Below are 12164 nucleotides of genomic sequence, written 5' to 3'. Positions count from 1 at the left end.
CTAATACAAAATCGTCAATACATTTAATTAACATCCTGCTTTTCTCTTCTTGCAGATAATTAAATGCTTAATAAAAACAGACCTAGCGCCTTCCCACAGGTGTCTCCCACTCGATCACTACATTGTCTCTGGCTCCTCTTATCGCTGACCCGGTTCTCTTTTCAATTCCATCAGGGGCTTCCACCCGCTCAGTCAGGTTTGGGGTCTGCTTTACGTCTGATGCTGTGCATATTGCCCAAGGGCTCGTGATGTCTAGGGCACTATTGGCAAATGCCACAAAGAGTTTTAGGTGCCTGACATGGCAGATGGACTCTGTAGCCAAAATCTAGATCCTGCCAGCCTTAAAGCCAGGAGGTTTTAACAGTGCTTTTCCACAGGGGTCGTTGCAGATGGTGATCAAGGCAGAGGTGGGCCAGGTTAGAGGGGCGGTCCTTGCTCCAGCCCTGTGATGCGGAGCCTTGTTGCATGTGTCAGATGCTATGAAGTGGGGGCAGCTCTTTTGGAGGTGGGAATGACCCGTCTTTTCCAGCGCTCGCGGGAATGGCAAAGGCTGTTCCATGTTTCCTGAAGCAGAGCATATTGAGTCTTGCTTTATGTGGCTTTGATGAACACCTCTCCATAAGCACCAGGATAAACTAATCCCAGATTATCACATCAAATTGCCATTGCTCACTAACCCTCCTCAGCGTGGTGTTGCAGAATTAATTACCAGTATTCATGATGTTCGTTACTGCAGTCCCTAAACATCCCACGTGGCGCATCATCTAGATCTAGTGATATTTATCGTTGCATTTTCCAAGTGGTCCCTCTCCTGCTTTTTATCACTAGCTGTGTTTACCAGGCTTCATTATGCTTTAGTTGTTTGGATCTCTGTAGTTTTTGATACTTTATTCAAAGCCATTTAGACACTTAGAGCAATTGGTTTTATTTTTCTCTTCCATTCTAATGGGCTGATTTCTTCTGCTGGCATACAAGTGAGGAAAAAAACCAACCCTCTTCTCTGACCTTTTGGTTGTTAGTAAATAGTTGTCCTAACTCTTACTGCTCTCTTTGCCCTTTACGTTTGAAGTTGTCGTATATACATCTTGTTTGCTTCCTTCTCTTTTCTCTAAATTAATTCTTATCCTCTAAACCCAAAGTAGCCACGTGGTAAGCCGGGCACAGCTACAGTTAAGTGCCTGCAGTGCTTCCGTGTGAGTGTTATCTGCATCTTAAGTTGTTGTACTGGCATTGCTGGTACATGATTTAGGTGCCTGCTGTGACTTTGACTGTGCTACAAGCTGAAGGGGTGGGCTTTTTTTTTTTTTTTTAGCTATATCTGGTTTTAAACTGACAGATAAATTGGCAAAATAATGCCATGGTATCTTACAAGGCTGGAACAAACCCTTGTAAACTTTCTATTGATGTCATTGTGCCAAAATTAGAACTGCCTTGTAAGTTATAGCAGCTGCATGCTGGACAGGAACTGTTGTGAGCAGCAAAGAGACAGCAGAGGAAGTCCTTGCTTGGATGAGGAGAACAGGTTTGCCGTCATATGATTTCTTTGGCACTAAATGGCATTACATTCCTTCAGCACTGGTCCTGACTGGTGTTTTATGCCTGACAAGCCAAAAGAAGTTGAGCAAGGAAAGAAAACCAAATGAGGAAAGACCAAGGCCCCGGAGTGCTGATGAGGGCTGTCTTCAACAGCCAGCTCACGAGGCCACCCATTCGGTGATGAAACCTCATCATCTTCTGCAGGGGAGGAGAGGCTAAATGGGTCTGAAAACCCCAGTCTTTTCCAAGGATGCACAAAGCAGCTTGCTCTTGACTTAGGTATGCCTGGAGCGATAAAAGTTCTGTGCGCGTTTAGTGGCGGCAGAGTTGTTTAGAAACGATGTTCAGGGTGGGTTTAGGTGCTCATGGTGCTTAAATGAACTTTCCAAGGTGAAGAGCGCACGTGTGTGTACCCACGCGTGGCTGATTGCTCATCTCTGGCTGCTGTCCCCGAAGGAGAGCAGAGGTGCACATCATAAGCACCCCAATAAGGTATTGCAGAAGAATTAGTGGGGTTGTTTTTTCCTCATACATGAACATTTCTTCACTAATTTTCTCCTTTTGCAGATAAGTAAGCAGCAACTCCAGACGATCAAAGATCGTTTCCAGGCCTTTCTCAATGGAGAAACCCAGATTGTGGCAGATGAAGCATTTATAAACGCCGTCCAGAGCTACTACGAGGTAAGGAGAGAAAATACGCTATTCATATGAATCCCTGTTCTCACCACTATTCACAGACAGGGTCGAATTCTGAACTAATGGATTGCCCTGTATCAAACAGCACAAACCAAAGGCAAGTGCGAGGCTTCTTCCATCTGGTGTCTGGTACATCACAAGGTTTGTGGGGTTCAGGGTTTGAATACACAACCGTGGCAACCCCTACATCGTCGTGTTATCCTATAGCTTGATTATGGGCAAGATCGCCCTTCCTTTAAGCAGAAGAATATCTTCCTGATACTTTTAAACAGTGTACTCTAAAATAGGGAAGATGGCACAATATAAAATAAATGTCACATGCTCCCTATGAAAAATACCGAGAGAAGACTGGGCAGCACATTCAGTTCTTGCTGAAGCTTTTGCGTTGTGTCTAATTGACTTTGGGATTTTCAGCAAGAGCCTTGTCTTTTCTCTTTGGTGTGACAAGTGCTGCAAAGCAAAGGGGGAGGGAGGGGGTGTACATCTACAAAACTAGATGATACCAAAGAACATGAAGCATCATTCATAATTGTGCAGAAGAATAATTATGCACGTCTGTCTTTTTGCACCTCTTTGTATGCAGCCCTTAATGCGGCCTTTCATATCTTTTCTCAGAAGGAAAGAGCTTCTGTTTTTTGAAGGAAATCAGTGCTTGTGATTTGTATGAGGAGTGTCGCTTATTTTTTTTTGCTAGCCTTTCTGCAAACCATTTCTCTTTCTCCCTAGAGCTATTCTGTCATAAAAGGTGAAGATTTTGAATTGCCTACATAAAATATTTCTCTGGAAGTGATATCTAAGAGGGGACCAAAATCAGATACTAAAACTGAAGAGAATTTTAACTCCCTAAAAAATGGCAGCAGCTGCTTCTGTGTAAGGAAAGCACAAATTATCTCTGGATTAACTCTATTAAACTGGCCTAGCAGTTACTGCTCCATCATTCTCTGTACAGGAAGGAAGCTGAGAGTAATTTACATCTCTTATCAGAAAAGAAATTGCCAAGGGATCATCAGTTTATCACAGCTTCACCGAACAGATGCTCTCAGAGAAAGTCTTCAAGATGGCGTGAGCTGCATTTTAGGTTGTAAGAGCAGTGTAATGTGTTCAGAAAAGACTATTGGGCAGCAAAGGGAACTGCTCAAAAGCAGGCAAAATACATCCCCGTTTCACTGGTGGGTCTGGCTGAAAGTGTGTCCTGACCAGCTCTAGAAGCTCGGTGCCGTATATTTACCCCAAGTGATCAAACTTACCAAGAGCAGTTGATCAGCACTAGATGTCTCCAAACCCTATGTCTTCAGTTCAACTGGATGCTCTACTGGCTCTGTCCTACTTAAAACAGGCCACAAAAAGCGTAATGCATCGCTCCGTGTCCTGTAGCGCAACTTTCTTTTTCTTCTTTTTAGCTGTAGGTCTCCTTTGATTTACGGCTGGGTATTTTCAGCTGCTGTGCAGCTGTAGCGTGTGGCTGCGTGTGTCCTCCATCTGCGGTGGCACAAGGCGAAGCCTCTGCCCCCTCCGAGCGCCTGAGCAGCATTCCCTGCTGACGCTTCTCCTGCCTCCCCTCTCTGCAGAGAGGTGCCCACCCTCGGTTCAGCCACGGGGCAATCGCAGCCGATCCTGCTTATCTCAGCTCCTGCCAAAGCTCAGGGGTTTGTGCAATTAACTGTCCCTTGGATGGGTGCCATCTAGAAATCGGCGTTTAGGTACTGACGTATAAAGCTGCGTGATGGCTTGGAAAATACTAAAACTTGGGGTTTTTGCCCAGCTGAAACTGGCCATCCCTGTGCAGGTCGCGTTTCTAAGGGGTCCACTTACTTACAGTGCAGAATAGGTTCATTACCTGGGGAACGATTTTTTTTTTTAATTTTTTTTTTGCTGGAGAAAAAGAGGTAAAGGTGACATCGTAGGCCAGGAATGCCTTTGCTCTTGCCCTGAATGTGTTTGCATGGCCACATTCTGCTGTTAAGTCTGCTGTCAAGGGGTAAGCGTGTGGTTGTCAGCCTTAGACTAGTTCACAGGCTGCTATCAAATTAAAAGATTGAGTGATCTGAGCGGGCTCTGCTGCTGGTCTGCAAAGCACCGCTGTGCCTGCAGGGATGCTGCAGACCCTTGTGTGCGAGACAGGCCCAGCACACGCTAAGAGACGCTCCAGGAGAGCTTTTCTCATATCCTTTCACTTCTGATGAGTAAAGCTTCGTCTGTCAACCAGCAATTTATGCAGCAGTCCCTTCAGTGGGTATTATGGAAATGCTTCGTTAGACCCGTTTCCACTCTGCTGTGGGCAGATAGGGCCGGGGCCACGTGTGACGTGGGAGGCATATCTATGGATGTGGCGGGAGACGCCTGACCCAGCTCACGGAGGCCAGTTCCCTTCTGCACGTGCTGGTGTACGCGCCCGCGCTAGGATTTTGCTCCAGCAGTTCTTGACTCCTGGCAATCCTACCGGGCACTCTTACAGCTGGGCGATTGACCTGGTATTTTCTAAAGAAAGCAGCTCGCTCTGCAGGACAAAACACCTCTTTTATCTTTTTTTAATCTTCCTATTTCACGGTCTTTTTCTGCTGCTTTGTGTCTGACTGGCGCTCCCCCGCGCCTGCCTCCTCCCTGCCAGCCGCAGCCCTCCCTTGCTCTGCGGGCTCCTGCTCTGCTCCCAGGCAGGATAAACCCGGGCTGAGGGGAGATGGGGAGACGGGTCCCTCTGCTCACGGTGCCGTCACCCCTCCGACGGGGGTGAGGACCATGGGTAACAACAGCCGCTGGTGCTGGCGGCCATGGGAAGCCGTTAGCCCTGTCATGCAGGGTCAGGCCAAAGGCGCCTGGAGCGGATGATTAAAGAGGGGATGCAGGAGCTGAGGATGCCGCAGCAGGGCTGTTCGCCATGACCTCCCACCATTTCCAGCAGTTGGTGTGCTTGGGACTTCCTCGGCTGCACCGGCAGCTTGGATTTTGATAGCTCTCACCTATTACCTGCAAGCACCTGCGCGCACCCAGGGTGTTATCACTCATATTTAAGCTCTGCAAGGAAACAAAACGTATGCTGGTATCATTTCAGCATGAACTGAAGAGGCTGTTGGTGGAATCCTGCCTTTCTTGTCTGCAGCGAGCGCTCCCCAGCACAGTGATGTTGGAAGGAAACAGCCCTGTTCTTCCTCAGCGGCATTTCTGGGCTGGTCCTGGAGCAAAACCCACTACTACTCCCGACAGCTGCCTGTGCCATCAAGCATCTGGGAACACGGAGTGCCATGTTGCCGAGTGGTATAAAAGAATCTGCCATGTCCTTAGGTCATCCTCAAGCTCTTTAATTATTCAGAGCTGACAGATACACCCCGGTGCTGGCACAACTTCTTCCCAGCCTGCTGCATTCATCCATTCTCAGCATCATTTATAAAACAGCAGTTCTCGCTGGGCATCGATTGCTCTCCTGTGTTCAGGGCTTGGGAGAGGAGAGCCAACGCAATAGCCCCCTGTCCCTCTCTCACCCTCTAGCTCTGCATTGCTCCCATGGCATCTCCTGGTCTGCGGGGGTCTGTTATGTTTTGACCCTTCTGCTGCTCCTGCAGTGGGAAGAGCATCTTCATCAAACGCCTTCTGCCTTCCTCCTGCTGTTGGTGTCCTGCTCCGTGCAGGCTGCTCTCTCTGCAGGGCCTTCCCAAGCCGTGCTGAACCATCCCAGGCTACTTCAGCAGAGCGGGAGCAGGAAGGGATTTGGCCTTATCCACCTGTGGCCATGGCACCTTCTAGTCATCTGAGTTGTCTTGGTGTTTACCCATCAGTTTGCAAAGATCAGGCCATTTGTCCCTGTCCTTTCCCTAGGGTGTTTTAATGGTGCTCTTCTAGTGCTGGTTCCCAAGTTGGAAAGCCTAGGGTATGGGAGAAGTGAGGAACACACATGTTATTTAACTGAAGGTAACACTACATTAATGAATACGATGCAAATACAATACAGTCTGCAAAGATCTCCCCTGTGTTTTATTTTCATGTAAGCCTGGTCCATGCACTGGTCAGAAGTTTCCAAGGGCTCTGGCCACCAGCATAAATGCAATGCCATGCTCCTGACTTGGGTAGGATGACTGGGCTCCCTCTAACAAGGCAGAATTTGGCTAGGTGAACATAATTGTGCAATACCTTCCTTATTAAAACATCTGATAGAGCAAAATATAATCCTGCTTTCCCAAAGAGCATTTATGTATCTGTTGAGGTGCGACCTCAACACCGCATGAAGTCCTAATTGCATCAAAACGTTCCCACTTCAGTGGACACAAAGCAGAAGCTTCGCCTGATTTCATTATGCTTCCCAAAGTACAGATGAAACCTCTGTCCATCTGGCAACACGTGGTGGTTGAGTGGGGCGTTGGAAAGTGTACTGGCAGCCAGTTAGTGGGCTTCCCAGCAGTGAAACTACGTTTACTTCATGGTTTCACTTGTGGTACTTCGGGGGGATTTATTTTTTTTAACTGACACCATTTGAAATCACCCCTTTTTTTGCAGGTATTTCTGAAAAGCGACCGCGTTGCTAGAATGGTGCAGAGCGGAGGGTGCTCAGCAAATGATTCCCGGGAGGTCTTCAAGAAGCACATTGAGAAGAGAGTGCGCAGCCTGCCAGAAATCGATGGCCTCAGCAAGGAGACGGTCCTGAGCTCTTGGATGGCAAAGTTTGATGCTATTTACCGTGGGGAAGAGGATCCCCGCAAGCAGCAGGCCAGGATGACGGCGAGCGCTGCCTCGGAGCTCATCCTCAGCAAGGAGCAGCTCTACGAGATGTTCCAGAACATTTTGGGGATCAAGAAATTTGAGCATCAGCTTCTGTACAATGCGTGTCAGGTAAGGTCCTTCTCCTGCGCTGGGTGGGAACGGAAGGGGTTTTCTTGGGGAAGGGCTTGCCAATGGGAAATACTGCTGTTATGAACTGGAAACTCTGGCTCTGACCGAAGTGTCAGAGAGAACTTCCACTGGGGAAGGGGGTTTTGGTTCATGGTGGGACTTCTGCACTGCTGTTCTGGCTGTCCAAGTGGGCCTGCTTCTCTTGCTTATGGTTGTTTTCTCTTGGTTGGTTGCTCAGGGTTTTCTGCAAATGTTTTAGAAGGTCGTTATTTAAAGTTTTCTTTCCTGAAATCCCATAGGATTGCTGAGATGGGAAAATGTTATTCCTCCAGCTCAGTGTCTGGATGAGCAGGTCTTTGATGGTGCCTTAAGTGAGCCGTTTTGCTGTTACTCGCGTGCCTTTCCGCTGTCACATCACCAACCTAAATGACATAAGTACGTTCTCACAGCCTACAATAACCTTAGTAGTAGCTGAAGCTGAGATGCCCCTGGGGGTGGATGTCTTATGCAGACTCACTTATTGAGGTTGTACGGGTTCTCCTTACGTAGAGGGAGCCTCTGCGTGCCCGCGGTGGAAGGAGAGAGAATCCCAAAGCCCCCATGACCTCGGGGCAGCTCTGTGTGCTCTACGAGTTCCCAAACAGATGAAAACCTTTCCTCATTGCTTCCTTTTTTTCCCCCAGTAAGAGCCAGTTCCCCAGAGGTGTGGAGCTGGGACTCTGCAGCACTGTTTGCGTTTCCAGCAGCTCTCGCTGAGGGCTGTCGGTGGCTGTCCAGGCTGCCGGTGACCCAGATTACGGTCCCGTGCTATCGGATATAAATATCGCAGGCGGGATAAAGGATGTCAGAGTCACGGGGAGGGTAAGGTAATGCTGTGGAAAGTTTTTGGAGGAGCAGCAGATCTCAGTCTCTTCCCTGTAATTCAGAGGTTCAACTTCTTATTGAAATTAATACATTTGAGACCAATTCTGTCTGTCTTCTGTCTAGACATTTCCAATTCTTTTCAAGACATAGAAAATTATGTTTGATCTGGTTTTTTTTTCTCTCCTGTAAAGAGCTTAATTATCTTGCATTTGTTCTTCTTCATCTCAGACCTTAATGGCAGAGTGGGGAGGGGATAATAAATGTCCCTGTAAGGCGCCTTCATAGCAAAAAGGCAACAGCAAGGACTGCATCGGTCCTCATAAATTATGTTTACAAACCAGATTTCGTGCCTTCATCCTCTGTTGGAGGACTTCTTAAAAATCAAAACCATAATGTTTTCAGTGATGTGTTGAGAGCTGAGTCAGTTCTGCGGTGCCGGTTTGCTTTAAACTTAAACCATGTCTCTCATCCTGCCTTGGCCTGCGCTCGGCTAAGGAACTAAGGGTGGCTTTGTGTGAGCATGTGTGTGATCCTGCCCTTGTTTTGTGGTTCCCAGTGATGCAGAAAACGGTATTTATGGCTGCCCTGCTTTGTGGATGATCTCTGCTTACGAAAGCCTCGCTGGCTGACACCGTGAGCCCAGTGGCTGCTCCCTGCGAATTGCCCTGTTGCATCGAGCAACCTGTTTCCAGCAGTAGGTCCTGGTTTTACTCTGAAAGCGAAGGATTTAATTTTGGGTCTTTTCTAAATACTCGGAGGCGGCAAACCTGTAATTTAAGCTTTTAGAGAAAGACATAATTTCTGTTGAAAGTGAGTTATTAGCGCAGGAGTTACTCTGTTTTTAATACCTGGATAGCGGGGATTAGCTATGCAGAAGGGAAAGCCCTTTATACAAGGCACGTCTCAGAAAGCTGCCAGGCCAGCGATTGTTCAGCCGTTGGGTGTTTTCCTGGGGTACGGCGCGGGTGGTTGCGGTGCCCCAGTGCCGGTGGGGTGGGAGCCGGCCCTGCGGGGAGCGGAGGTGGGAGCAGGTCACTGCTCCCTCTCCCATGAGGTCTGCAGGGAAGGCAGCAGCGGGGACCTGGGGGAACGGCGGGCTTCGCCGTGGGGACACTGATTTCGGTGCTACCTGTGGTCACATCGTCCGGGCTATACCAGAGGGATCTCTGGAGCTCTCCGGTCACTGGCAGCCCTTAGGAGAGCTTCTGTCTTGCCGTGAAGCACCAAAATTGCTGTTGACCACTCCTCCTTCCCACAGGGTCTCAGCCATCACTCGTAGCCAGCCTGTTGTAGGGTATAAGTAAAACCTATCAACTTATAAATTTTTTTTGTTTGCTTAGCTTGTATGGAGAGATCCTGGCAAAAGTCGAAGGTGCATGCCCCTTGGGAGGCATGTTTTCTGCAGCCGAGCTGCAGGGGAGAGCAGAAAATGATATGCCATTTGGTAACGCCCCGCTTTCCCCCATGAAATTTTCCTTCTGATCTCTCACAATGAAGCATTGGCATCAGCCCTGAAAAAGGAGTTTTTTCCCTTTTCCTCCTAAACTTTAGTGGCAAATTATTTCCTACTCCAAAAGCTCTTGGTGTTCGCACAGGGCGGATTTCAAAGCCGGGACAGCAGCTGGGTGCCGGATTGCTGCAGGCTGGAGATGCACGGCAAGCCCTGGGCACTGCCCTCTGCGTGGCTCGGGAACTCTCCCGTGCCGTCACCCCTTGGACCGTGCTGAGCCGCTCTGCACCGGCAGCATCTCCAGGATGGGAAGTCTGATACCAATTAGGGAGCCAGAGGCACCCGCCAACATTACAGCCCTAACACCAGAGACGTCTGGAGAGGGAAGAATCGCGTGTACAGGATGGATGGGCGCTGGGCGGGAGAGGACCCGGGGCAGCTGGTGGGGAGGAACGGCCGCCGGCTTTGCGTGTACGTGTGTGCTATGGGCATGGCAGGGCTGGGATGTGCTTCTGCAGGTCTTCCTTCCAGCCATGGCGCTCTCCCCACCACCAGCACTTTGCATTTTCATAAATTTTCATTTGCTGCATCTGTGTGTCTCTGTTTGACAGGCCATCTTCTGTAAACACCTCTGCCAGCCCGTCCTGGAGTCCGCAGCGAGCTCCCTGCCCCGGCTGGGTTTGCAAACACCTCTCAGCCTGCGCCTGCAGCTGTACTGTTGGAGTTTAGGGCACTGGCCCTATAACCCCTAAAAATGGTCATTTATTTCCATCGTGCTGTTTTGTTTCAGTCCGATTGCGTTTCGGTCAGAGTCAGCCTAAGCAGTGCTCATTTCCCTCCCTGTGAAGACACCCTGACTCTGTTGGTCTGACTCTTGTCTCATCAGAGTTAATTGGAAGTACAACTTAAATGTTTTCCTTAATAATTTGGTTGAAGGCTTCTGTCACCTGTTTCGTAGAACAAAATATTTCATATATTCTGTTTGGGAATAAGTTTTAAGTAAAAGGAAAACACTGTCTGGTGTTTTCCTGGATGTGCTGAAATTACAGTATTCCCAGAAATGTTGTGCAGGCTCAAGTTGCGCGTATGTGGGTGGTTAATACATTTGCTTTCCTCCCTTGGGCAGCTCCTTCCAGAGCCCACCGCGGGCCCTGGCTCGGCAGCCAGCCACGGTGCCAGCCGCTGGCTTTACACTGAGACTGAGCAAACCTCCCGAACAGACCTGGGGGCAATCGCGACCTGCCCAGCGGTGGTTTGGCAGGGTTATAAGCTACACTATTTCTTGACTTACACTCACCTGCCGTGCATAGGAGAAGTTGGGAAACGGAGCCTTTTCCCTGGCAGTCTGTCCGAATGCCATCACTCTTTCTGGAGCGGCAGCTGTTAATGCAGTTTATCAGTCAGTCACCTGTGCTTGGAAAAACAAAGCCCATCGATTTCTCCTGTTGCTCCTGTTGCTGGGAGCGGAGGGGGTGGCTGCTCTCCCTCGCTTTGGTGTGCAGGGTGAGACTGCCCCGGAGGCTGTGCGAGGAGGCAAGGGGTAAGGAGGCTTTGCCTAGTTATTGTCCTCCTAAAGCATGAGCAGGAATGGTGCCGAGAACCCCAAACACTTGCTTGAGCTGCTTCTGTGGTCTGGAAGAAGATGCTTTTCTCTATGTGGCCGCCTGTTAACATCATACTCACTAATTGCGTAATGATTATATCACTGGGACAGCATTTCCATTCACTTCTGAAATAATATTTTGTTTGTGCAGAAGGAGGATGATTTCTAAAGGGATTTTTTTTTTCCTAGTACGATATGCCCAGGTAGTATGAGATAAGTGTATTCTTAATGTGATAGAAGTGATACAGCAGGATCTGAGATAGCAGCAGAGCAAAAGGGATTGATGCACTTGGAAAAGCTTTTAGGAAACAAAGATGGGAATTGGTGTTGTAGCCGAATGGTTGTGGAGATAACGGTGGTGTTAAGCACAACCTCTGACTAGAACATTGTAAATAATACACAGAGGCTTAAGTTTTTTGCATGACACATGCTATGTGGCTTGGTGTTTCTGCTCCGCTGGAGTCAGCGTGGAAATTGGGTATCTCTGGCTCCAGCAGCGAGCTCCTCTGCTGTGCAAGAGGCATCGTGGAGTGCAAAGTGTGTTTCAGTCTTGGGTTTCTGGTCCAGAACCCATTGGCAAGGCTTGAACTTAGCTCTTCTGCTTTGTAATTAAGCTGTGACTGTGGAAGAGGCATACAGGAGCTATTTTCTGTAAGTGCGGGGCGATTCCAAACTTGGGTCTTTGCTGCTGCCGGCGCGTCCTTGGGCACGAGCCCTGTATTTCCCACTGACCTTCATGACGGCTGAATTGCAGCAGCGTCTCTGAAAATCAGGCTGTGGTGTTCTCCCCGTCTTGTTCTTCCCCAGCCGTAGGGCGGTGATTTACTTTTCTATCTCAAGCTGTGTTTGAAAGCAATTTTTAGCTACAGTGAGAAGAGAAGGAGCTAGTACGGTGCTGTTCAGTTAACCCTGACCACATCTGTGATGAGCTGTGCACTTCCATCTTCCCACTTCAGAGGGAGTCCTGGATGCTTGGGCTGTCCCTGCAGGACTGTCTGAACTCACAGGCTCCACAGTCAGACTTTTTCTTCTTTCCTGGGCCTGAAGAGTCCCGTACGCTGTGGCATTCCTGTTAAAGGTGCAAAATACCTGTGCTAAGCTTCCAATTTCACCTGATTCCCTTAGATATTACATTTATATAGCTAAATATATGCATGGCAAACCTGCTGAGTAATAACACGGTCGTGGTTTTTCAGC

General features: G+C 48.7%; 1 protein-coding gene across 7 annotated transcripts in view; it reads left to right on the top strand.

Moving 5' to 3' along the window:
• Positions 1-12164, top strand: part of CADPS (calcium dependent secretion activator) — a 221576-nt gene that overhangs the window by 42401 nt on the left and 167011 nt on the right. For all 7 annotated transcript variants that reach the window (XM_074602916.1, XM_074602913.1, XM_074602915.1 and 4 more), the window contains exons 2-3: positions 2104-2217; positions 6718-7050. In XM_074602916.1, coding sequence (XP_074459017.1) covers positions 2104-2217; positions 6718-7050 — 447 coding nt within the window. The remainder of the gene's footprint in view (positions 1-2103; positions 2218-6717; positions 7051-12164) is intronic.

Source organism: Larus michahellis, chromosome 10 (assembly GCF_964199755.1).
Source record: "Larus michahellis chromosome 10, bLarMic1.1, whole genome shotgun sequence".
NCBI lineage: Eukaryota > Metazoa > Chordata > Aves > Charadriiformes > Laridae > Larus > Larus michahellis.
Note: the sequence above shows the minus strand (reverse complement) of the source record. Positions and strands in the feature narration are given on the sequence as shown.